The sequence below is a fragment of the Tinamus guttatus genome, unplaced genomic scaffold, assembly GCF_059628265.1.
Source record: "Tinamus guttatus ecotype Peru unplaced genomic scaffold, ASM5962826v1 Tinamus_guttatus_pri_ptg000240l, whole genome shotgun sequence".
Classification (NCBI taxonomy): domain Eukaryota; kingdom Metazoa; phylum Chordata; class Aves; order Tinamiformes; family Tinamidae; genus Tinamus; species Tinamus guttatus.
In genome coordinates this window covers 9696248-9721640 of record NW_028288774.1, presented here as the reverse complement: position 1 = coordinate 9721640, position 25393 = coordinate 9696248, and the positions used below count along the sequence as shown (strand labels likewise).

At 55.2% G+C, this 25393-nt stretch overlaps 2 protein-coding genes across 2 annotated transcripts in view; both read right to left on the bottom strand.

Annotated features, from left to right (window-relative positions):
• MUC5AC (mucin 5AC, oligomeric mucus/gel-forming) overlaps nt 1-25393 on the bottom strand; it is a 54974-nt gene that overhangs the window by 6992 nt on the left and 22589 nt on the right. The window contains exons 31-41 of the mRNA XM_088525797.1: nt 24630-25062; nt 14141-24185; nt 13600-13614; nt 13230-13231; nt 5095-5150; nt 4707-4921; nt 3772-3946; nt 3353-3591; nt 1712-1895; nt 1192-1381; nt 24-202 (exon numbers count right to left, since the gene is read on the bottom strand). Of these exons, the coding sequence (XP_088381923.1) occupies nt 24-202; nt 1192-1381; nt 1712-1895; nt 3353-3591; nt 3772-3946; nt 4707-4921; nt 5095-5150; nt 13230-13231; nt 13600-13614; nt 14141-24185; nt 24630-25062 (11733 nt within the window). The remainder of the gene's footprint in view (nt 1-23; nt 203-1191; nt 1382-1711; nt 1896-3352; nt 3592-3771; nt 3947-4706; nt 4922-5094; nt 5151-13229; nt 13232-13599; nt 13615-14140; nt 24186-24629; nt 25063-25393) is intronic.
• Nucleotides 5279-12706, bottom strand: LOC148594519 (uncharacterized; the record flags this gene model as incomplete). The annotated part of the gene is made up of 1 exon (XM_088525687.1): nt 5279-12706. A coding segment is annotated over exon 1 (7428 nt), but the record flags the coding sequence as incomplete, so codon positions are not given.

Here is a 25393-nt window from a genome sequence, read left to right as displayed (position 1 = left end):
TTTTTGAATTCTGCAATACTTACGGCATGTAAAGTTGGTCTTTCCTCTCCAGTCAATGCAGATACCTCTAGCAGCACATTCTGTAGCATACATTTCTAAACTGGAACACTGAATGGAAGCATTGCGTATGCGACATGCATCAAAAACACAGCCTTTGAAAAATGGTTCTGGCGGTATCACATCATGACATGCTTCAAAAACTCTTGAGACAGAAAAGAAACCAAAACCCTTCCATGTTAATCATATAAAATCAGATATAAAATCAGATATTGTCAGACAGCCCCTTCCTAGCTAAAAGCACATTGTTCGTTCCTTCAAGAAACAATACATTACAGGAAGCAAAATTAACTCTAAAAAGGATCACTAATCTGGGCAAAAGACTCAGGATAGGAAAGGTTAGGAAATGTGAAGCCCTCAGAACTAATTGAGCCAATTCTGCTGAAGAGGCTAATAGCCATAATATTTGAGTATGTTTACCCAGCTCTATGTTTGTCTGACACCAGAAGTTTCTTGAAGAAGGCAACTGCATTAGGTAGAGGAAAAAGTGGTGCCCAACTTTTTTCCGGAAGTGGAAATGTGTAATAGTTTGTAACTTATTAGACACTGCAGCAAGTATGTGGGAGAGGCTTTTATAAATAACCCAGCTAAAAAACAAGCTTTGGTTATAGTTCACGTGAGAGTAGGAAACAGTTATATAGGAAACAGGCCTTTGTTAATACAGGTGCTTTTGGAGCTCTGTGTTTTATAAAAAATGCACAAATATTGAAAGATACTTTTGGTGTTAGTCTGGTTGGTAAGGCTCTTTACTGTTTGTACTAAAGGTCTAGTTCAAATTTAAAGTTCAGTAGACACTTAGCTAAGTTAATAGTTATAGTTAATAGTAGAAATAGCCTGGAAAGCAGGGAGGGACGAAAATACATAAATCAAACCAATTGAAATGTAGGGACTGTGAATTTTGCTTGTTGTTGAATATCTTTGGGACATCAAGTCCTTAGAGAAGAGCAGTTCGGGTTTTTTTGTTGTTTGTCTGTTTGTTTTTGCAAAGGCCGTTTACTACCTATATCCTGTCATTAAGCTGATATTTTAAGATAACATTGCATGATAGGGCTATGAGTTCTTGCTCATTTTGTAAGATACTGAGAAATCCTTGTCTAGCTAAGGAAGAGTAAATTAATTCAGTTTTTAACTTACTTGCTCTTGATAAGATTGCAAAGAGGTGTTTCACAGGGATGATGTGGTGGAGGTGTGGTTACAACTGGTGGTACGCCCTTGCATGATGTGTCATTACCAACATGCCAGTGATGAGCCATTTGGGGACAGGAGGAAATCATCTTGCCACTTGGCAAGCGACACTCATCTGATCTGTTATTTGAACATGTTCCTGGAAAATATCAGAGAGGAGCAAGGTAAGTCACATAAGGTACATCTGAGGTGCACAAAACAGATCAAATTCAGAAGGTATTTGCACATGAAATGTATCAGATGCCCTACTTCACAGGGAATGCTTTCTCTACATTTATATGAATTCTAAATTAGTTTGGGGAAAAAAAACTATAATGTGTTTGTAATATTGAGCTGTTGATCTTAAAATAAGATGTTTAAGATCTAAACTGTTTTCAAGTCCATTTTTTTTGAAATGCAATTTGAAAATTTTCTGTCTGTGATGAGCCTAGATAAAGAGAGTGCATGAGAGAGAACGAATCTGTCTTACCACACTGTCCTTCAGTGTTGTTGCCAAATTTGCTGAAAGGGAGCTTCACCGAGAATATCAGCCCGCTAAAGGTAATCGTTGCACCAATCTCTGGTATTTCAACAATCATGTTGATGCCAAGCATTGAAATAGAAATGCCATCTTCCTTGAAGCCTGGTTGGACAAGCTTTTTATTGAAGTAAATCTGAACATAGAGTAAGGTTAAAAAAAAAAAAAAACTTTAATGAGAGCTCCTTCTGCATGATTGTTTTAAATAATGTATTTTCTAATCTTCATAATTATGCAAAACTCATTGCTGTGCATCATACTCAATGACGGTTTCTTTGGAATAGCAACATATGCTGCATTCGTATTCAGCTTGTGTGACTATATTGTTCAAGTGGGACAGAATAATAATAGTAGCAGTAATAGTAATAATAATAAAAACATAAGAACAACAATGAATTGGCTGCTATATGCCATATTTGGGCATATGCCATGTTTTGCCATGTGTGCTAATGCACATCATTCTAAGCCAACATTTGTTTAATGTAAACTTCTCCGCATAGAAATGAGTGATATTTTTCTGTGAATTGCAAAAATATGCCTACCATTAATATGTAATAACTTCAAAATTCCTACAAAATCATACAGTCCCAACACTGCATGTTGCCTAGTAATGGAAGAGTCATTTCAATTCAAGATGAAGTGAAATGTGCTTAGTGCTGTTCTTACTCAGCTGTCATATTTACTCTTTAATCTAAGCTCTGCCATTTGCAGTCCATCTTACATGAGCTAATGAAGGTGGCTTATTTGCTAATAACTTTTTCTTGGGAATTATTCTGCAACATTCTTCTCGTTGAATTGTAATGAAGTAGAAGTTAATACTGTCAATTTCTGTTTTCTCTCACAGGGAATTACTGGGCTGTTTCTGTGTGACTTTTCACCAAGCCAGAGCTTGGTGTGGCTCTGAAAGAGCAGAGGGCAGCTGGACAACATATCCTCCCACCTATTTGAGCGTTCTGACCAATTAATTAATTCAATGGCAGAATAATTGACTCTTGATTTTCACTAGACACCAACACTGATTTAAGATTATAAATGCAAAGGGACATCCCTGTTCACCTCTCCTCGGAAGCCGTACTTCCGTTCCTAGCAGGCAGTCAGAGAGGGAGCCATGCCATGGCTCTGGTTACTGAAGATCCCCATATATAGTAGGGAATCCTACATATGGGATACATACCAGTCTCCACCATTGGGAAAAAAAAGCATGCTTCTTATCATGTTATGTTTCTTCATAACGTGTTTGCTTAAATAAATGAGCACACAATGCATTAATCTTTGTGAAAGATTAATCCTTAAGGAACAGTACAAACATTCTTTCTGTCTTCTCTGTCATCTGTATTAGTTTGTTTCCTTCTGTTATTTTATATATACTTATGCATAAATATAATATATTTGTACTCTGCTGTTTCCGATGTTTCTGACATTTTATTCCTAGAAATAGGTATAATATTTCTCTCCTAGGGATGTCTGTCCTAGTCATCTTTGGGTTATGATATCCTAATATTCTAACATATGGTCTTACAAATCAGTAAGGCCAAGGCCTTATTTCTCTTTTGGAAAAATAGACTTAGAGAAATAAAAAAGTGTATATTTTACCATATTCTTCATATGTTGACGGGTCAGTACCACTTCTGAAGTCTTGTAGTAAATAATAATTGATTTAGGACAGGAAAGTCCATCTTCTGAATCACAGTAATAATTTTCAATGTAAACACGGAAGTTGTCATATTTAGGCACAATCTGTTTCACCAGAACATAAGTGCAGTTTTGAAGGAAAGTGTAGTAGATTCCATCAAAAGTTATATAGTGAGGATCACCCCATCCACTGCACACACCTGATGATGAGAAAGTATTTAGAAGATTAATATTAAAATCAATGTAGAAAAAGAATGTAGAAGCGTAACTGAGTGTATTACAATTTCTAGAGCAATCCAGAGAAATAAAAATCCCCTTGTATTTCATGTAAAGTTTTGCTTGTTTCCGAAAGTGTAATTCTTTAATTTACTGATGCTTACATTGACATTCGTAGTGGTAGCAGCAGCCATTTTCATCAGGTACCAGAATTGGTGGATATCTATTGGCACAGCTGATTTCCTTTACAGGTGGACATTCTGTTTGAAGTACTTTTTCTTTGTTATCTCCTTCGCAGATGATTTCCGTGCAGTTGGATAATTTCATTTTTTGACCAGGCTGCAAAATGAACAGAAATCGCTGTCACGGATCTTTGCAAACAGGTATGAACTTTATCCATATTTTTCATCTAGCGGTATATAATGCTTCCAGTGATGATGGCATTGGATAGGAATATATGTTCCAACTCTTGAATTTGTGATATTAATAATTTGTGATGTTGATTACTGGCATTTATGTTCCTGACAGGAGCACGGATGACCCAAAACTGTTACTTGTTTTCCAGATCTGGAACAAAGGCTACAATGTAATTCTCCACTGGTGGTGCAAAGATGACAATATCCTGGAGAATTAGAAAGTCAGCTAAGACTTAAAAGTTGCCTTACTTGCAACTATTGATTCTACATGAGGAAGTCTCCTGAGGTTTTGAGGTAGACTCTAGGATGCAGCAATAAATCACCTTTGCCCTACCTATATACACTTTCTCAAACTACCGACAATCAGGAAACCAAACCACAGACAATCAGGAAAAAAAAATACATGTTTATGCAGCAGAGTATTTTGAAGCCTGCATGCTATGCTAAGAACTAAAACCATTAAAACAGATAATTACTGTTCTCTTGCAAAAGAATAGTGTCTTGAAGAAACCTAAAAATTGTCTCTCATGACAAAAAATTAGAAGCTGTATAATCCATAATTAAAAATATTATTCTACCATTTCAGATATAGATATATTAAAGAATGAAAACTACTTTTTTGAGTGTACCAACATATTACTTTTTAAAGTCAAATATTCTAAAAGAACACAGTAATCACATACCTGCAAGGGAGGGTGAGTACTAGAATAACAACCTGTCTTTCCAGGAGTGGTAGTAGAAGGAACTAAAGTAGTTGTGGTAGCTATTTCAGGGGAGGTAATGACTGAAGTGGTACTAGAGACACATGATCCTGTGAAACGCTCAACTGAACATGTATGACTGCAAATAGCATAAAAACTACATCCATCGCTGTCTGTTCTGTTATAAATAACATCGCCTAAAGAAAGAGCAGGAAAATGGAAAAAAATAAATACACAGAAAAAAAAGGCTACAACAATATTCAGGTAAAATACATGTGAATATTAATATAAAAACCAACAAAAATATTATGAAAATAGAATATAAACTTTGAAGGAAATCAAAATATATTGAAAAAAAAAGGTAAATTACCCGGTGAAAAGACAGCATTGCCAATTTTACAAAAACATGGTGTCGATTCAGTACTGCTAATGACAGTAGTGATGGGCGTAGTGGTTTCGGAGGAGGTGGGGATGGTGCTGGTGGAGGTGGTGACTGTGGGGAAGGTTTCTGTGGAGATGGCCGTCGATGGGCTGGTGGTGGTGGTGGTGGGGCTGGTGATGGGCGTGATGGTGGGGACGTGGCAGTGCGGGTTGAGTTCGCAGCAGAGGACGCGGATCTTGTAGTTCAGGCACATCTTAAACTTGCCAAGCTGGTCTTCGTTCTTGCACACCAGCCCGAAGTTGACGTCGCACTGCACAACCTGCCCGACGTGCTCGATGGAAACTTCGGGGTAGTCCTCCGCCTGGCACTGGATGTCTCTGGGGTGCCGACAGACTTTCTGCCCGGCGGCCCTGATGTGCTGGTAGGTTTCAAAGTCTCCCTGGCCGGGCCCCGCAGAGGGGAAGTCGACATCGAACCACTCGCTCCACACGCACGTCTCCCGATGACAGGTGGTCGGTGTGACGCTGGGCGTGACGGTGGGCGTGACGGTGGGAGTGGAAGTGGGGATGCTGGTGACGGTGGTGATGGGCGTAGTGGTTTCGGAGGAGGTGGGGATGGTGCTGGTGGAGGTGGTGACTGTGGGGAAGGTTTCCGTGGAGATGGCCGTCGATGGGCTGGTGGTGGTGGTGGTGGGGCTGGTGATGGGCGTGATGGTGGGGACGCGGCAGTGCGGGTTGAGTTCGCAGCAGAGGACGCGGATCTTGTAGTTCAGGCACATCTTAAACTTGCCAAGCTGGTCTTCGTTCTTGCACACCAGCCCGAAGTTGACGTCGCACTGCACAACCTGCCCGACGTGCTCGATGGAAACTTCGGGGTAGTCCTCCGCCTGGCACTGGATGTCTCTGGGGTGCCGACAGACTTTCTGCCCGGCGGCCCTGATGTGCTGGTAGGTTTCAAAGTCTCCCTGGCCGGGCCCCGCAGAGGGGAAGTCGACATCGAACCACTCACTCCACACGCACGTCTCCCGATGACAGGTGGTCGGTGTGACGCTGGGCGTGACGGTGGGCGTGACGGTGGGAGTGGAAGTGGGGATGCTGGTGACGGTGGTGATGGGCGTAGTGGTTTCGGAGGAGGTGGGGATGGTGCTGGTGGAGGTGGTGACTGTGGGGAAGGTTTCCGTGGAGATGGCCGTCGATGGGCTGGTGGTGGTGGTGGTGGGGCTGGTGATGGGCGTGATGGTGGGGACGCGGCAGTGCGGGTTGAGTTCGCAGCAGAGGACGCGGATCTTGTAGTTCAGGCACATCTTAAACTTGCCAAGCTGGTCTTCGTTCTTGCACACCAGCCCGAAGTTGACGTCGCACTGCACAACCTGCCCGACGTTCTCGATGGAAACTTCGGGGTAGTCCTCCGCCTGGCACTGGATGTCTCTGGGGTGCCGACAGACTTTCTGCCCGGCGGCCCTGATGTGCTGGTAGGTTTCAAAGTCTCCCTGGCCGGGCCCCGCAGAGGGGAAGTCGACATCGAACCACTCGCTCCACACGCACGTCTCCTGATGACAGGTGGTCGGTGTGACGCTGGGCGTGACGGTGGGCGTGACGGTGGGAGTGGAAGTGGGGATGCTGGTGACGGTGGTGATGGGCGTAGTGGTTTCGGAGGAGGTGGGGATGGTGCTGGTGGAGGTGGTGACTGTGGGGAAGGTTTCCGTGGAGATGGCCGTCGATGGGCTGGTGGTGGTGGTGGGGGGGCTGGTGATGGGCGTGATGGTGGGGACGCGGCAGTGCGGGTTGAGTTCGCAGCAGAGGACGCGGATCTTGTAGTTCAGGCACATCTTAAACTTGCCAAGCTGGTCTTCGTTCTTGCACACCAGCCCGAAGTTGACGTCGCACTGCACAACCTGCCCGACGTGCTCGATGGAAACTTCGGGGTAGTCCTCCGCCTGGCACTGGATGTCTCTGGGGTGCCGACAGACTTTCTGCCCGGCGGCCCTGATGTGCTGGTAAGTTTCAAAGTCTCCCTGGCCGGGCCCCGCAGAGGGGAAGTCGACATCGAACCACTCGCTCCACACGCACGTCTCCCGATGACAGGTGGTCGGTGTGACGCTGGGTGTGACGGTGGGCGTGACGGTGGGAGTGGAAGTGGGGATGCTGGTGACGGTGGTGATGGGCGTAGTGGTTTCGGAGGAGGTGGGGATGGTGCTGGTGGAGGTGGTGACTGTGGGGAAGGTTTCCGTGGAGATGGCCGTCGATGGGCTGGTGGTGGTGGTGGTGGGGCTGGTGATGGGCGTGATGGTGGGGACGCGGCAGTGCGGGTTGAGTTCGCAGCAGAGGACGCGGATCTTGTAGTTCAGGCACATCTTAAACTTGCCAAGCTGGTCTTTGTTCTTGCACACCAGCCCGAAGTTGACGTCGCACTGCACAACCTGCCCGACGTGCTCGATGGAAACTTCGGGGTAGTCCTCCGCCTGGCACTGGATGTCTCTGGGGTGCCGACAGACTTTCTGCCCGGCGGCCCTGATGTGCTGGTAGGTTTCAAAGTCTCCCTGGCCGGGCCCCGCAGAGGGGAAGTCGACATCGAACCACTCGCTCCACACGCACGTCTCCCGATGACAGGTGGTCGGTGTGACGCTGGGCGTGACGGTGGGCGTGACGGTGGGAGTGGAAGTGGGGATGCTGGTGACGGTGGTGATGGGCGTAGTGGTTTCGGAGGAGGTGGGGATGGTGCTGGTGGAGGTGGTGACTGTGGGGAAGGTTTCCGTGGAGATGGCCGTCGATGGGCTGGTGGTGGTGGTGGTGGTGGGGCTGGTGATGGGCGTGATGGTGGGGACGCGGCAGTGCGGGTTGAGTTCGCAGCAGAGGACGCGGATCTTGTAGTTCAGGCACATCTTAAACTTGCCAAGCTGGTCTTCGTTCTTGCACACCAGCCCGAAGTTGACGTCGCACTGCACAACCTGCCCGACGTTCTCGATGGAAACTTCGGGGTAGTCCTCCGCCTGGCACTGGATGTCTCTGGGGTGCCGACAGACTTTCTGCCCGGCGGCCCTGATGTGCTGGTAGGTTTCAAAGTCTCCCTGGCCGGGCCCCGCAGAGGGGAAGTCGACATCGAACCACTCGCTCCACACGCACGTCTCCCGATGACAGGTGGTCGGTGTGACGCTGGGCGTGACGGTGGGAGTGGAAGTGGGGATGCTGGTGACGGTGGTGATGGGCGTAGTGGTTTCGGAGGAGGTGGGGATGGTGCTGGTGGAGGTGGTGACTGTGGGGAAGGTTTCCGTGGAGATGGCCGTCGATGGGCTGGTGGTGGTGGTGGTGGGGCTGGTGATGGGCGTGATGGTGGGGACGCGGCAGTGCGGGTTGAGTTCGCAGCAGAGGACGCGGATCTTGTAGTTCAGGCACATCTTAAACTTGCCAAGCTGGTCTTCGTTCTTGCACACCAGCCCGAAGTTGACGTCGCACTGCACAACCTGCCCGACGTGCTCGATGGAAACTTCGGGGTAGTCCTCCGCCTGGCACTGGATGTCTCTGGGGTGCCGACAGACTTTCTGCCCGGCGGCCCTGATGTGCTGGTAGGTTTCAAAGTCTCCCTGGCCGGGCCCCGCAGAGGGGAAGTCGACATCGAACCACTCGCTCCACACGCACGTCTCCCGATGACAGGTGGTCGGTGTGACGCTGGGCGTGACGGTGGGCGTGACGGTGGGAGTGGAAGTGGGGATGCTGGTGACGGTGGTGATGGGCGTAGTGGTTTCGGAGGAGGTGGGGATGGTGCTGGTGGAGGTGGTGACTGTGGGGAAGGTTTCCGTGGAGATGGCCGTCGATGGGCTGGTGGTGGTGGTGGTGGGGCTGGTGATGGGCGTGATGGTGGGGACGCGGCAGTGCGGGTTGAGTTCGCAGCAGAGGACGCGGATCTTGTAGTTCAGGCACATCTTAAACTTGCCAAGCTGGTCTTCGTTCTTGCACACCAGCCCGAAGTTGACGTCGCACTGCACAACCTGCCCGACGTGCTCGATGGAAACTTCGGGGTAGTCCTCCGCCTGGCACTGGATGTCTCTGGGGTGCCGACAGACTTTCTGCCCGGCGGCCCTGATGTGCTGGTAGGTTTCAAAGTCTCCCTGGCCGGGCCCCGCAGAGGGGAAGTCGACATCGAACCACTCGCTCCACACGCACGTCTCCCGATGACAGGTGGTCGGTGTGACGCTGGGCGTGACGGTGGGCGTGACGGTGGGAGTGGAAGTGGGGATGCTGGTGACGGTGGTGATGGGCGTAGTGGTTTCGGAGGAGGTGGGGATGGTGCTGGTGGAGGTGGTGACTGTGGGGAAGGTTTCCGTGGAGATGGCCGTCGATGGGCTGGTGGTGGTGGTGGTGGTGGGGCTGGTGATGGGCGTGATGGTGGGGACGCGGCAGTGCGGGTTGAGTTCGCAGCAGAGGACGCGGATCTTGTAGTTCAGGCACATCTTAAACTTGCCAAGCTGGTCTTCGTTCTTGCACACCAGCCCGAAGTTGACGTCGCACTGCACAACCTGCCCGACGTGCTCGATGGAAACTTCGGGGTAGTCCTCCGCCTGGCACTGGATGTCTCTGGGGTGCCGACAGACTTTCTGCCCGGCGGCCCTGATGTGCTGGTAAGTTTCAAAGTCTCCCTGGCCGGGCCCCGCAGAGGGGAAGTCGACATCGAACCACTCGCTCCACACGCACGTCTCCCGATGACAGGTGGTCGGTGTGACGCTGGGCGTGACGGTGGGCGTGACGGTGGGAGTGGAAGTGGGGATGCTGGTGACGGTGGTGATGGGCGTAGTGGTTTCGGAGGAGGTGGGGATGGTGCTGGTGGAGGTGGTGACTGTGGGGAAGGTTTCCGTGGAGATGGCCGTCGATGGGCTGGTGGTGGTGGTGGTGGGGCTGGTGATGGGCGTGATGGTGGGGACGCGGCAGTGCGGGTTGAGTTCGCAGCAGAGGACGCGGATCTTGTAGTTCAGGCACATCTTAAACTTGCCAAGCTGGTCTTCGTTCTTGCACACCAGCCCGAAGTTGACGTCGCACTGCACAACCTGCCCGACGTTCTCGATGGAAACTTCGGGGTAGTCCTCCGCCTGGCACTGGATGTCTCTGGGGTGCCGACAGACTTTCTGCCCGGCGGCCCTGATGTGCTGGTAGGTTTCAAAGTCTCCCTGGCCGGGCCCCGCAGAGGGGAAGTCGACATCGAACCACTCGCTCCACACGCACGTCTCCCGATGACAGGTGGTCGGTGTGACGCTGGGCGTGACGGTGGGCGTGACGGTGGGAGTGGAAGTGGGGATGCTGGTGACGGTGGTGATGGGCGTAGTGGTTTCGGAGGAGGTGGGGATGGTGCTGGTGGAGGTGGTGACTGTGGGGAAGGTTTCCGTGGAGATGGCCGTCGATGGGCTGGTGGTGGTGGTGGTGGGGCTGGTGATGGGCGTGATGGTGGGGACGCGGCAGTGCGGGTTGAGTTCGCAGCAGAGGACGCGGATCTTGTAGTTCAGGCACATCTTAAACTTGCCAAGCTGGTCTTCGTTCTTGCACACCAGCCCGAAGTTGACGTCGCACTGCACAACCTGCCCGACGTTCTCGATGGAAACTTCGGGGTAGTCCTCCGCCTGGCACTGGATGTCTCTGGGGTGCCGACAGACTTTCTGCCCGGCGGCCCTGATGTGCTGGTAGGTTTCAAAGTCTCCCTGGCCGGGCCCCGCAGAGGGGAAGTCGACATCGAACCACTCGCTCCACACGCACGTCTCCCGATGACAGGTGGTCGGTGTGACGCTGGGCGTGACGGTGGGCGTGACGGTGGGAGTGGAAGTGGGGATGCTGGTGACGGTGGTGATGGGCGTAGTGGTTTCGGAGGAGGTGGGGATGGTGCTGGTGGAGGTGGTGACTGTGGGGAAGGTTTCCGTGGAGATGGCCGTCGATGGGCTGGTGGTGGTGGTGGTGGGGCTGGTGATGGGCGTGATGGTGGGGACGCGGCAGTGCGGGTTGAGTTCGCAGCAGAGGACGCGGATCTTGTAGTTCAGGCACATCTTAAACTTGCCAAGCTGGTCTTCGTTCTTGCACACCAGCCCGAAGTTGACGTCGCACTGCACAACCTGCCCGACGTTCTCGATGGAAACTTCGGGGTAGTCCTCCGCCTGGCACTGGATGTCTCTGGGGTGCCGACAGACTTTCTGCCCGGCGGCCCTGATGTGCTGGTAGGTTTCAAAGTCTCCCTGGCCGGGCCCCGCAGAGGGGAAGTCGACATCGAACCACTCGCTCCACACGCACGTCTCCCGATGACAGGTGGTCGGTGTGACACTGGGCGTGACGGTGGGCGTGACGGTGGGAGTGGAAGTGGGGATGCTGGTGACGGTGGTGATGGGCGTAGTGGTTTCGGAGGAGGTGGGGATGGTGCTGGTGGAGGTGGTGACTGTGGGGAAGGTTTCCGTGGAGATGGCCGTCGATGGGCTGGTGGTGGTGGTGGTGGTGGGGCTGGTGATGGGCGTGATGGTGGGGACGCGGCAGTGCGGGTTGAGTTCGCAGCAGAGGACGCGGATCTTGTAGTTCAGGCACATCTTAAACTTGCCAAGCTGGTCTTCGTTCTTGCACACCAGCCCGAAGTTGACGTCGCACTGCACAACCTGCCCGACGTTCTCGATGGAAACTTCGGGGTAGTCCTCCGCCTGGCACTGGATGTCTCTGGGGTGCCGACAGACTTTCTGCCCGGCGGCCCTGATGTGCTGGTAGGTTTCAAAGTCTCCCTGGCCGGGCCCCGCAGAGGGGAAGTCGACATCGAACCACTCGCTCCACACGCACGTCTCCCGATGACAGGTGGTCGGTGTGACGCTGGGCGTGACGGTGGGCGTGACGGTGGGAGTGGAAGTGGGGATGCTGGTGACGGTGGTGATGGGCGTAGTGGTTTCGGAGGAGGTGGGGATGGTGCTGGTGGAGGTGGTGACTGTGGGGAAGGTTTCCGTGGAGATGGCCGTCGATGGGCTGGTGGTGGTGGTGGTGGGGCTGGTGATGGGCGTGATGGTGGGGACGCGGCAGTGCGGGTTGAGTTCGCAGCAGAGGACGCGGATCTTGTAGTTCAGGCACATCTTAAACTTGCCAAGCTGGTCTTCGTTCTTGCACACCAGCCCGAAGTTGACGTCGCACTGCACAACCTGCCCGACGTGCTCGATGGAAACTTCGGGGTAGTCCTCCGCCTGGCACTGGATGTCTCTGGGGTGCCGACAGACTTTCTGCCCGGCGGCCCTGATGTGCTGGTAAGTTTCAAAGTCTCCCTGGCCGGGCCCCGCAGAGGGGAAGTCGACATCGAACCACTCGCTCCACACGCACGTCTCCCGATGACAGGTGGTCGGTGTGACGCTGGGCGTGACGGTGGGCGTGACGGTGGGAGTGGAAGTGGGGATGCTGGTGACGGTGGTGATGGGCGTAGTGGTTTCGGAGGAGGTGGGGATGGTGCTGGTGGAGGTGGTGACTGTGGGGAAGGTTTCCGTGGAGATGGCCGTCGATGGGCTGGTGGTGGTGGTGGTGGGGCTGGTGATGGGCGTGATGGTGGGGACGCGGCAGTGCGGGTTGAGTTCGCAGCAGAGGACGCGGATCTTGTAGTTCAGGCACATCTTAAACTTGCCAAGCTGGTCTTCGTTCTTGCACACCAGCCCGAAGTTGACGTCGCACTGCACAACCTGCCCGACGTTCTCGATGGAAACTTCGGGGTAGTCCTCCGCCTGGCACTGGATGTCTCTGGGGTGCCGACAGACTTTCTGCCCGGCGGCCCTGATGTGCTGGTAGGTTTCAAAGTCTCCCTGGCCGGGCCCCGCAGAGGGGAAGTCGACATCGAACCACTCGCTCCACACGCACGTCTCCCGATGACAGGTGGTCGGTGTGACGCTGGGCGTGACGGTGGGCGTGACGGTGGGAGTGGAAGTGGGGATGCTGGTGACGGTGGTGATGGGCGTAGTGGTTTCGGAGGAGGTGGGGATGGTGCTGGTGGAGGTGGTGACTGTGGGGAAGGTTTCCGTGGAGATGGCCGTCGATGGGCTGGTGGTGGTGGTGGTGGGGCTGGTGATGGGCGTGATGGTGGGGACGCGGCAGTGCGGGTTGAGTTCGCAGCAGAGGACGCGGATCTTGTAGTTCAGGCACATCTTAAACTTGCCAAGCTGGTCTTCGTTCTTGCACACCAGCCCGAAGTTGACGTCGCACTGCACAACCTGCCCGACGTGCTCGATGGAAACTTCGGGGTAGTCCTCCGCCTGGCACTGGATGTCTCTGGGGTGCCGACAGACTTTCTGCCCGGCGGCCCTGATGTGCTGGTAGGTTTCAAAGTCTCCCTGGCCGGGCCCCGCAGAGGGGAAGTCGACATCGAACCACTCGCTCCACACGCACGTCTCCCGATGACAGGTGGTCGGTGTGACGCTGGGCGTGACGGTGGGCGTGACGGTGGGAGTGGAAGTGGGGATGCTGGTGACGGTGGTGATGGGCGTAGTGGTTTCGGAGGAGGTGGGGATGGTGCTGGTGGAGGTGGTGACTGTGGGGAAGGTTTCCGTGGAGATGGCCGTCGATGGGCTGGTGGTGGTGGTGGTGGGGCTGGTGATGGGCGTGATGGTGGGGACGCGGCAGTGCGGGTTGAGTTCGCAGCAGAGGACGCGGATCTTGTAGTTCAGGCACATCTTAAACTTGCCAAGCTGGTCTTCGTTCTTGCACACCAGCCCGAAGTTGACGTCGCACTGCACAACCTGCCCGACGTTCTCGATGGAAACTTCGGGGTAGTCCTCCGCCTGGCACTGGATGTCTCTGGGGTGCCGACAGACTTTCTGCCCGGCGGCCCTGATGTGCTGGTAGGTTTCAAAGTCTCCCTGGCCGGGCCCCGCAGAGGGGAAGTCGACATCGAACCACTCGCTCCACACGCACGTCTCCCGATGACAGGTGGTCGGTGTGACGCTGGGCGTGACGGTGGGCGTGACGGTGGGAGTGGAAGTGGGGATGCTGGTGACGGTGGTGATGGGCGTAGTGGTTTCGGAGGAGGTGGGGATGGTGCTGGTGGAGGTGGTGACTGTGGGGAAGGTTTCCGTGGAGATGGCCGTCGATGGGCTGGTGGTGGTGGTGGTGGTGGGGCTGGTGATGGGCGTGATGGTGGGGACGCGGCAGTGCGGGTTGAGTTCGCAGCAGAGGACGCGGATCTTGTAGTTCAGGCACATCTTAAACTTGCCAAGCTGGTCTTCGTTCTTGCACACCAGCCCGAAGTTGACGTCGCACTGCACAACCTGCCCGACGTTCTCGATGGAAACTTCGGGGTAGTCCTCCGCCTGGCACTGGATGTCTCTGGGGTGCCGACAGACTTTCTGCCCGGCGGCCCTGATGTGCTGGTAGGTTTCAAAGTCTCCCTGGCCGGGCCCCGCAGAGGGGAAGTCGACATCGAACCACTCGCTCCACACGCACGTCTCCCGATGACAGGTGGTCGGTGTGACGCTGGGCGTGACGGTGGGCGTGACGGTGGGAGTGGAAGTGGGGATGCTGGTGACGGTGGTGATGGGCGTAGTGGTTTCGGAGGAGGTGGGGATGGTGCTGGTGGAGGTGGTGACTGTGGGGAAGGTTTCCGTGGAGATGGCCGTCGATGGGCTGGTGGTGGTGGTGGTGGGGCTGGTGATGGGCGTGATGGTGGGGACGCGGCAGTGCGGGTTGAGTTCGCAGCAGAGGACGCGGATCTTGTAGTTCAGGCACATCTTAAACTTGCCAAGCTGGTCTTCGTTCTTGCACACCAGCCCGAAGTTGACGTCGCACTGCACAACCTGCCCGACGTGCTCGATGGAAACTTCGGGGTAGTCCTCCGCCTGGCACTGGATGTCTCTGGGGTGCCGACAGACTTTCTGCCCGGCGGCCCTGATGTGCTGGTAGGTTTCAAAGTCTCCCTGGCCGGGCCCCGCAGAGGGGAAGTCGACATCGAACCACTCGCTCCACACGCACGTCTCCCGATGACAGGTGGTCGGTGTGACGCTGGGCGTGACGGTGGGCGTGACGGTGGGAGTGGAAGTGGGGATGCTGGTGACGGTGGTGATGGGCGTAGTGGTTTCGGAGGAGGTGGGGATGGTGCTGGTGGAGGTGGTGACTGTGGGGAAGGTTTCCGTGGAGATGGCCGTCGATGGGCTGGTGGTGGTGGTGGTGGGGCTGGTGATGGGCGTGATGGTGGGGACGCGGCAGTGCGGGTTGAGTTCGCAGCAGAGGACGCGGATCTTGTAGTTCAGGCACATCTTAAACTTGCCAAGCTGGTCTTCGTTCTTGCACACCAGCCCGAAGTTGACGTCGCACTGCACAACCTGCCCGACGTGCTCGATGGAAACTTCGGGGTAGTCCTCCGCCTGGCACTGGATGTCTCTGGGGTGCCGACAGACTTTCTGCCCGGCGGCCCTGATGTGCTGGTAGGTTTCAAAGTCTCCCTGGCCGGGCCCCGCAGAGGGGAAGTCGACATCGAACCACTCGCTCCACACGCACGTCTCCCGATGACAGGTGGTCGGTGTGACGCTGGGCGTGACGGTGGGCGTGACGGTGGGAGTGGAAGTGGGGATGCTGGTGACGGTGGTGATGGGCGTAGTGGTTTCGGAGGAGGTGGGGATGGTGCTGGTGGAGGTGGTGACTGTGGGGAAGGTTTCCGTGGAGATGGCCGTCGATGGGCTGGTGGTGGTGGTGGTGGGGCTGGTGATGGGCGTGATGGTGGGGACGCGGCAGTGCGGGTTGAGTTCGCAGCAGAGGACGCGGATCTTGTAGTTCAGGCACATCTTAAACTTGCCAAGCTGGTCTTCGTTCTTGCACACCAGCCCGAAGTTGACGTCGCACTGCACAACCTGCCCGACGTTCTCGATGGAAACTTCGGGGTAGTCCTCCGCCTGGCACTGGATGTCTCTGGGGTGCCGACAGACTTTCTGCCCGGCGGCCCTGATGTGCTGGTAGGTTTCAAAGTCTCCCTGGCCGGGCCCCGCAGAGGGGAAGTCGACATCGAACCACTCGCTCCACACGCACGTCTCCCGATGACAGGTGGTCGGTGTGACGCTGGGCGTGACGGTGGGCGTGACGGTGGGAGTGGAAGTGGGGATGCTGGTGACGGTGGTGATGGGCGTAGTGGTTTCGGAGGAGGTGGGGATGGTGCTGGTGGAGGTGGTGACTGTGGGGAAGGTTTCCGTGGAGATGGCCGTCGATGGGCTGGTGGTGGTGGTGGTGGTGGGGCTGGTGATGGGCGTGATGGTGGGGACGCGGCAGTGCGGGTTGAGTTCGCAGCAGAGGACGCGGATCTTGTAGTTCAGGCACATCTTAAACTTGCCAAGCTGGTCTTCGTTCTTGCACACCAGCCCGAAGTTGACGTCGCACTGCACAACCTGCCCGACGTTCTCGATGGAAACTTCGGGGTAGTCCTCCGCCTGGCACTGGATGTCTCTGGGGTGCCGACAGACTTTCTGCCCGGCGGCCCTGATGTGCTGGTAGGTTTCAAAGTCTCCCTGGCCGGGCCCCGCAGAGGGGAAGTCGACATCGAACCACTCGCTCCACACGCACGTCTCCCGATGACAGGTGGTCGGTGTGACGCTGGGCGTGACGGTGGGCGTGACGGTGGGAGTGGAAGTGGGGATGCTGGTGACGGTGGTGATGGGCGTAGTGGTTTCGGAGGAGGTGGGGATGGTGCTGGTGGAGGTGGTGACTGTGGGGAAGGTTTCCGTGGAGATGGCCGTCGATGGGCTGGTGGTGGTGGTGGTGGGGCTGGTGATGGGCGTGATGGTGGGGACGCGGCAGTGCGGGTTGAGTTCGCAGCAGAGGACGCGGATCTTGTAGTTCAGGCACATCTTAAACTTGCCAAGCTGGTCTTCGTTCTTGCACACCAGCCCGAAGTTGACGTCGCACTGCACAACCTGCCCGACGTGCTCGATGGAAACTTCGGGGTAGTCCTCCGCCTGGCACTGGATGTCTCTGGGGTGCCGACAGACTTTCTGCCCGGCGGCCCTGATGTGCTGGTAGGTTTCAAAGTCTCCCTGGCCGGGCCCCGCAGAGGGGAAGTCGACATCGAACCACTCGCTCCACACGCACGTCTCCCGATGACAGGTGGTCGGTGTGACGCTGGGCGTGACGGTGGGCGTGACGGTGGGAGTGGAAGTGGGGATGCTGGTGACGGTGGTGATGGGCGTAGTGGTTTCGGAGGAGGTGGGGATGGTGCTGGTGGAGGTGGTGACTGTGGGGAAGGTTTCCGTGGAGATGGCCGTCGATGGGCTGGTGGTGGTGGTGGTGGGGCTGGTGATGGGCGTGATGGTGGGGACGCGGCAGTGCGGGTTGAGTTCGCAGCAGAGGACGCGGATCTTGTAGTTCAGGCACATCTTAAACTTGCCAAGCTGGTCTTCGTTCTTGCACACCAGCCCGAAGTTGACGTCGCACTGCACAACCTGCCCGACGTGCTCGATGGAAACTTCGGGGTAGTCCTCCGCCTGGCACTGGATGTCTCTGGGGTGCCGACAGACTTTCTGCCCGGCGGCCCTGATGTGCTGGTAGGTTTCAAAGTCTCCCTGGCCGGGCCCCGCAGAGGGGAAGTCGACATCGAACCACTCGCTCCACACGCACGTCTCCCGATGACAGGTGGTCGGTGTGACGCTGGGCGTGACGGTGGGCGTGACGGTGGGAGTGGAAGTGGGGATGCTGGTGACGGTGGTGATGGGCGTAGTGGTTTTGGAGGAGGTGGGGATGGTGCTGGTGGAGGTGGTGACTGTGGGGAAGGTTTCCTTGGAGATGGCCGTCGATGGGCTGGTGGTGGTGGTGGTGGGGCTGGTGATGGGCGTGATGGTGGGGACGCGGCAGTGCGGGTTGAGTTCGCAGCAGAGGACGCGGATCTTGTAGTTCAGGCACATCTTAAACTTGCCAAGCTGGTCTTCGTTCTTGCACACCAGCCCGAAGTTGACGTCGCACTGCACAACCTGCCCGACGTGCTCGATGGAAACTTCGGGGTAGTCCTCCGCCTGGCACTGGATGTCTCTGGGGTGCCGACAGACTTTCTGCCCGGCGGCCCTGATGTGCTGGTAGGTTTCAAAGTCTCCCTGGCCGGGCCCCGCAGAGGGGAAGTCGACATCGAACCACTCGCTCCACACGCACGTCTCCCGATGACAGGTGGTCGGTGTGACGCTGGGCGTGACGGTGGGCGTGACGGTGGGAGTGGAAGTGGGGATGCTGGTGACGGTGGTGATGGGCGTAGTGGTTTCGGAGGAGGTGGGGATGGTGCTGGTGGAGGTGGTGACTGTGGGGAAGGTTTCCGTGGAGATGGCCGTCGATGGGCTGGTGGTGGTGGTGGTGGGGCTGGTGATGGGCGTGATGGTGGGGACGCGGCAGTGCGGGTTGAGTTCGCAGCAGAGGACGCGGATCTTGTAGTTCAGGCACATCTTAAACTTGCCAAGCTGGTCTTCGTTCTTGCACACCAGCCCGAAGTTGACGTCGCACTGCACAACCTGCCCGACGTTCTCGATGGAAACTTCGGGGTAGTCCTCCGCCTGGCACTGGATGTCTCTGGGGTGCCGACAGACTTTCTGCCCGGCGGCCCTGATGTGCTGGTAGGTTTCAAAGTCTCCCTGGCCGGGCCCCGCAGAGGGGAAGTCGACATCGAACCACTCGCTCCACACGCACGTCTCCCGATGACAGGTGGTCGGTGTGACGCTGGGCGTGACGGTGGGCGTGACGGTGGGAGTGGAAGTGGGGATGCTGGTGACGGTGGTGATGGGCGTAGTGGTTTCGGAGGAGGTGGGGATGGTGCTGGTGGAGGTGGTGACTGTGGGGAAGGTTTCCGTGGAGATGGCCGTCGATGGGCTGGTGGTGGTGGTGGTGGGGCTGGTGATGGGCGTGATGGTGGGGACGCGGCAGTGCGGGTTGAGTTCGCAGCAGAGGACGCGGATCTTGTAGTTCAGGCACATCTTAAACTTGCCAAGCTGGTCTTCGTTCTTGCACACCAGCCCGAAGTTGACGTCGCACTGCACAACCTGCCCGACGTTCTCGATGGAAACTTCGGGGTAGTCCTCCGCCTGGCACTGGATGTCTCTGGGGTGCCGACAGACTTTCTGCCCGGCGGCCCTGATGTGCTGGTAGGTTTCAAAGTCTCCCTGGCCGGGCCCCGCAGAGGGGAAGTCGACATCGAACCACTCGCTCCACACGCACGTCTCCCGATGACAGGTGGTCGGTGTGACGCTGGGCGTGACGGTGGGCGTGACGGTGGGAGTGGAAGTGGGGATGCTGGTGACGGTGGTGATGGGCGTAGTGGTTTCGGAGGAGGTGGGGATGGTGCTGGTGGAGGTGGTGACTGTGGGGAAGGTTTCCGTGGAGATGGCCGTCGTTGGGCTGGTGGTGGTGGTGGTGGGGCTGGTGATGGGCGTGATGGTGGGGACGCGGCAGTGCGGGTTGAGTTCGCAGCAGAGGACGCGGATCTTGTAGTTCAGGCACATCTTAAACTTGCCAAGCTGGTCTTCGTTCTTGCACACCAGCCCGAAGTTGACGTCGCACTGCACAACCTGCCCGACGTGCTCGATGGAAACTTCGGGGTAGTCCTCCGCCTGGCACTGGATGTCTCTGGGGTGCCGACAGACTTTCTGCCCGGCGGCCCTGATGTGCTGGTAGGTTTCAAAGTCTCCCTGGCCAGGCCCCGCAGAGGGGAAGTCGACATCGAACCACTCGCTCCACACGCACGTCTCCCGATGACAGGTGGTCGGTGTGACGCTGGGCGTGACGGTGGGCGTGACGGTGGGAGTGGAAGTGGGGATGCTGGTGACGGTGGTGATGGGCGTAGTGGTTTCGGAGGAGGTGGGGATGGTGCTGGTGGAGGTGGTGACTGTGGGGAAGGTTTCCGTGGAGATGGCCGTCGATGGGCTGGTGGTGGTGGTGGTGGGGCTGGTGATGGGCGTGATGGTGGGGACGCGGCAGTGCGGGTTGAGTTCGCAGCAGAGGACGCGGATCTTGTAGTTCAGGCACATCTTAAACTTGCCAAGCTGGTCTTCGTTCTTGCACACCAGCCCGAAGTTGACGTCGCACTGCACAACCTGCCCGACGTTCTCGATGGAAACTTCGGGGTAGTCCTCCGCCTGGCACTGGATGTCTCTGGGGTGCCGACAGACTTTCTGCCCGGCGGCCCTGATGTGCTGGTAGGTTTCAAAGTCTCCCTGGCCGGGCCCCGCAGAGGGGAAGTCGACATCGAACCACTCGCTCCACACGCACGTCTCCCGATGACAGGTGGTCGGTGTGACGCTGGGCGTGACGGTGGGCGTGACGGTGGGAGTGGAAGTGGGGATGCTGGTGACGGTGGTGATGGGCGTAGTGGTTTCGGAGGAGGTGGGGATGGTGCTGGTGGAGGTGGTGACTGTGGGGAAGGTTTCCGTGGAGATGGCCGTCGATGGGCTGGTGGTGGTGGTGGTGGGGCTGGTGATGGGCGTGATGGTGGGGACGCGGCAGTGCGGGTTGAGTTCGCAGCAGAGGACGCGGATCTTGTAGTTCAGGCACATCTTAAACTTGCCAAGCTGGTCTTCGTTCTTGCACACCAGCCCGAAGTTGACGTCGCACTGCACAACCTGCCCGACGTTCTCGATGGAAACTTCGGGGTAGTCCTCCGCCTGGCACTGGATGTCTCTGGGGTGCCGACAGACTTTCTGCCCGGCGGCCCTGATGTGCTGGTAGGTTTCAAAGTCTCCCTGGCCGGGCCCCGCAGAGGGGAAGTCGACATCGAACCACTCGCTCCACACGCACGTCTCCCGATGACAGGTGGTCGGTGTGACGCTGGGCGTGACGGTGGGCGTGACGGTGGGAGTGGAAGTGGGGATGCTGGTGACGGTGGTGATGGGCGTAGTGGTTTCGGAGGAGGTGGGGATGGTGCTGGTGGAGGTGGTGACTGTGGGGAAGGTTTCCGTGGAGATGGCCGTCGTTGGGCTGGTGGTGGTGGTGGTGGGGCTGGTGATGGGCGTGATGGTGGGGACGCGGCAGTGCGGGTTGAGTTCGCAGCAGAGGACGCGGATCTTGTAGTTCAGGCACATCTTAAACTTGCCAAGCTGGTCTTCGTTCTTGCACACCAGCCCGAAGTTGACGTCGCACTGCACAACCTGCCCGACGTGCTCGATGGAAACTTCGGGGTAGTCCTCCGCCTGGCACTGGATGTCTCTGGGGTGCCGACAGACTTTCTGCCCGGCGGCCCTGATGTGCTGGTAGGTTTCAAAGTCTCCCTGGCCAGGCCCCGCAGAGGGGAAGTCGACATCGAACCACTCGCTCCACACGCACGTCTCCCGATGACAGGTGGTCGGTGTGACGCTGGGCGTGACGGTGGGCGTGACGGTGGGAGTGGAAGTGGGGATGCTGGTGACGGTGGTGATGGGCGTAGTGGTTTCGGAGGAGGTGGGGATGGTGCTGGTGGAGGTGGTGACTGTGGGGAAGGTTTCCGTGGAGATGGCCGTCGATGGGCTGGTGGTGGTGGTGGTGGGGCTGGTGATGGGCGTGATGGTGGGGACGCGGCAGTGCGGGTTGAGTTCGCAGCAGAGGACGCGGATCTTGTAGTTCAGGCACATCTTAAACTTGCCAAGCTGGTCTTCGTTCTTGCACACCAGCCCGAAGTTGACGTCGCACTGCACAACCTGCCCGACGTGCTCGATGGAAACTTCGGGGTAGTCCTCCGCCTGGCACTGGATGTCTCTGGGGTGCCGACAGACTTTCTGCCCGGCGGCCCTGATGTGCTGGTAGGTTTCAAAGTCTCCCTGGCCGGGCCCCGCAGAGGGGAAGTCGACATCGAACCACTCGCTCCACACGCACGTCTCCCGATGACAGGTGGTCGGTGTGACGCTGGGCGTGACGGTGGGCGTGACGGTGGGAGTGGAAGTGGGGATGCTGGTGACGGTGGTGATGGGCGTAGTGGTTTCGGAGGAGGTGGGGATGGTGCTGGTGGAGGTGGTGACTGTGGGGAAGGTTTCCGTGGAGATGGCCGTCGATGGGCTGGTGGTGGTGGTGGTGGGGCTGGTGATGGGCGTGATGGTGGGGACGCGGCAGTGCGGGTTGAGTTCGCAGCAGAGGACGCGGATCTTGTAGTTCAGGCACATCTTAAACTTGCCAAGCTGGTCTTCGTTCTTGCACACCAGCCCGAAGTTGACGTCGCACTGCACAACCTGCCCGACGTGCTCGATGGAAACTTCGGGGTAGTCCTCCGCCTGGCACTGGATGTCTCTGGGGTGCCGACAGACTTTCTGCCCGGCGGCCCTGATGTGCTGGTAGGTTTCAAAGTCTCCCTGGCCGGGCCCCGCAGAGGGGAAGTCGACATCGAACCACTCGCTCCACACGCACGTCTCCCGATGACAGGTGGTCGGTGTGACGCTGGGCGTGACGGTGGGCGTGACGGTGGGAGTGGAAGTGGGGATGCTGGTGACGGTGGTGATGGGCGTAGTGGTTTCGGAGGAGGTGGGGATGGTGCTGGTGGAGGTGGTGACTGTGGGGAAGGTTTCCGTGGAGATGGCCGTCGATGGGCTGGTGGTGGTGGTGGTGGGGCTGGTGATGGGCGTGATGGTGGGGACGCGGCAGTGCGGGTTGAGTTCGCAGCAGAGGACGCGGATCTTGTAGTTCAGGCACATCTTAAACTTGCCAAGCTGGTCTTCGTTCTTGCACACCAGCCCGAAGTTGACGTCGCACTGCACAACCTGCCCGACGTGCTCGATGGAAACTTCGGGGTAGTCCTCCGCCTGGCACTGGATGTCTCTGGGGTGCCGACAGACTTTCTGCCCGGCGGCCCTGATGTGCTGGTAGGTTTCAAAGTCTCCCTGGCCGGGCCCCGCAGAGGGGAAGTCGACATCGAACCACTCGCTCCACACGCACGTCTCCCGATGACAGGTGGTCGGTGTGACGCTGGGCGTGACGGTGGGCGTGACGGTGGGAGTGGAAGTGGGGATGCTGGTGACGGTGGTGATGGGCGTAGTGGTTTCGGAGGAGGTGGGGATGGTGCTGGTGGAGGTGGTGACTGTGGGGAAGGTTTCCGTGGAGATGGCCGTCGATGGGCTGGTGGTGGTGGTGGTGGGGCTGGTGATGGGCGTGATGGTGGGGACGCGGCAGTGCGGGTTGAGTTCGCAGCAGAGGACGCGGATCTTGTAGTTCAGGCACATCTTAAACTTGCCAAGCTGGTCTTCGTTCTTGCACACCAGCCCGAAGTTGACGTCGCACTGCACAACCTGCCCGACGTGCTCGATGGAAACTTCGGGGTAGTCCTCCGCCTGGCACTGGATGTCTCTGGGGTGCCGACAGACTTTCTGCCCGGCGGCCCTGATGTGCTGGTAGGTTTCAAAGTCTCCCTGGCCGGGCCCCGCAGAGGGGAAGTCGACATCGAACCACTCGCTCCACACGCACGTCTCCCGATGACAGGTGGTCGGTGTGACGCTGGGCGTGACGGTGGGCGTAACAGTCGGGATACTGCTCATGGTGGCTGTTGATGTTACATTTGTGGGTATTTCAGTCCATGTAGTTGGTGTTGATATCTGCGTTGTTGTTTGTTCTGAAGTAATTGACGTGTGGATATGTGCAGTTTTGGGGGTTGTTTGTTTAGTAGTGCTTGGCTTGTATGTGTGTATTATTGGTGTTTCTGTTGTTGTGAATTCTGTGGATGTTATCATTGTCTTTGTAGACTGGAATGTTGTTGATGTTTGTTTTTTAGTTGTGTGAGGCAGTGTTGTTGTAGTGCACGGTACTGTTTTATTCCTGCAACACAGGAATCTGAGCATGTAGTTATAGCAGATTGGTGGTAATTGGTCTTTATTGTAGCATATCAACCCTTCTTCTGTGTTACACGTGATATGTTGCTCCAGGAGGGGATATGGTGTGTTAGGAAACCTTACTGCTCTGCATTCCACAGCTTTCCTGTTATCACAGACTTTGTATCCCTTTTTTCTAATGTTCTGAATTGTATCAAAATCTCCATCATCATATCCAGATCCCGGGTAGCTGGCATCATACCATATTGACCATTCACATTCTTCTTTTATACAAGGATGAGCCGTTGAAGGAGATTTGGACACAGGAGTTGTTTTTTCCGATGTGAATGTGCTTGTGGTTGTTCCTGTAGTAGTTGAAGGTTTGAATGTTGTGCTTTCAGAAGTTTTAGTTATTGGTATTGATGTTATTGTGGATGAAAAGGATGTAATTTCTGTAGTTGTAGATATTTGTGTAGAAGTTTCAGTCAATGGAGTAAATGTTACTGCTGTTGTTTGGCAGTGACTGTAGTCATCACAGCATAAAACCTTTATTTGATAATTAAGACATATATGCAGTTCTCCTTTTTGCTCCTCATTTCTACAGATAAGCCCATAGGTTACATTGCAGTGAACTACTTGGCCAATTTCTCCAATAGATTTATGTGGATATTTCTCTGCTCTACATTGTATTTTTTCAGGGTTTCTGCAAATTGCTTTTCCAGCAGCTCTAATGTCATGGTAAGTTTCATAATCTCCCTTATTGTGCAGTGTTGGGGAATGGACATCATACCATTTGGACCATTTGCACTGAGGTTGACAAGGTGGTGTAGTGTATGTTGTCTCAGCGGAAGTACTTGTTGTTGTCTCAGGAGAGGTTTTTGAAGAAGTAGTTGTTGTTTCTGGAGTTGTGAGTGTGATTGGTGTAGATATGGTGACAGTTGTGGAAGTACATGGTACAAAAACACAACACTGGATTCTGATTTCATAGTTGTAGCACATTGTTGAAATTTGATCTTTGTTGTAACATATAAGTCCATTTGTTTTACTACATTCTAGTTTCTGGCCAAGTTCTTTCAGTGGTATGTTAGGCAATTTCTCTGCTCTGCATTGAACAGCCTTTGGAGCTTTACACACTTCATAACCTTTAGCTCTCAAATCATCAAATGTTTCAAAATCTCCACCATTGTAGCCAGGCTTTCGCTCATTTCCATCATACCATTCTGACCAGTGACAGACTTCATGAACACATACTGATGTAGTCGGTGACACTGTGAATAAAAGAAAAATATGATATAATTTAAAAATAAAATCCTGTAGATATGGCTTTGTTTTGTATGTTAAACAAACTTAACATTTTTCTAAAGGTCATTTGCTTGCAATTTGAGCCTATAATATATCATTTTAATTTGCTTCTAATTTCACATGAGCCAGAAGAGAGAATTCATCGTCTAGCACTCTGACTTAATGACACACTTGAAACCATCAATTCAAAGAGAATGTCAATTATCTCTTACCAAGTGCTGGGTACCAAAGTGTGAAAAATTAGCTCTGTAACAAAAATGTGCATAATGTACACAACCCAGCCTTTTTTTTTTTTTT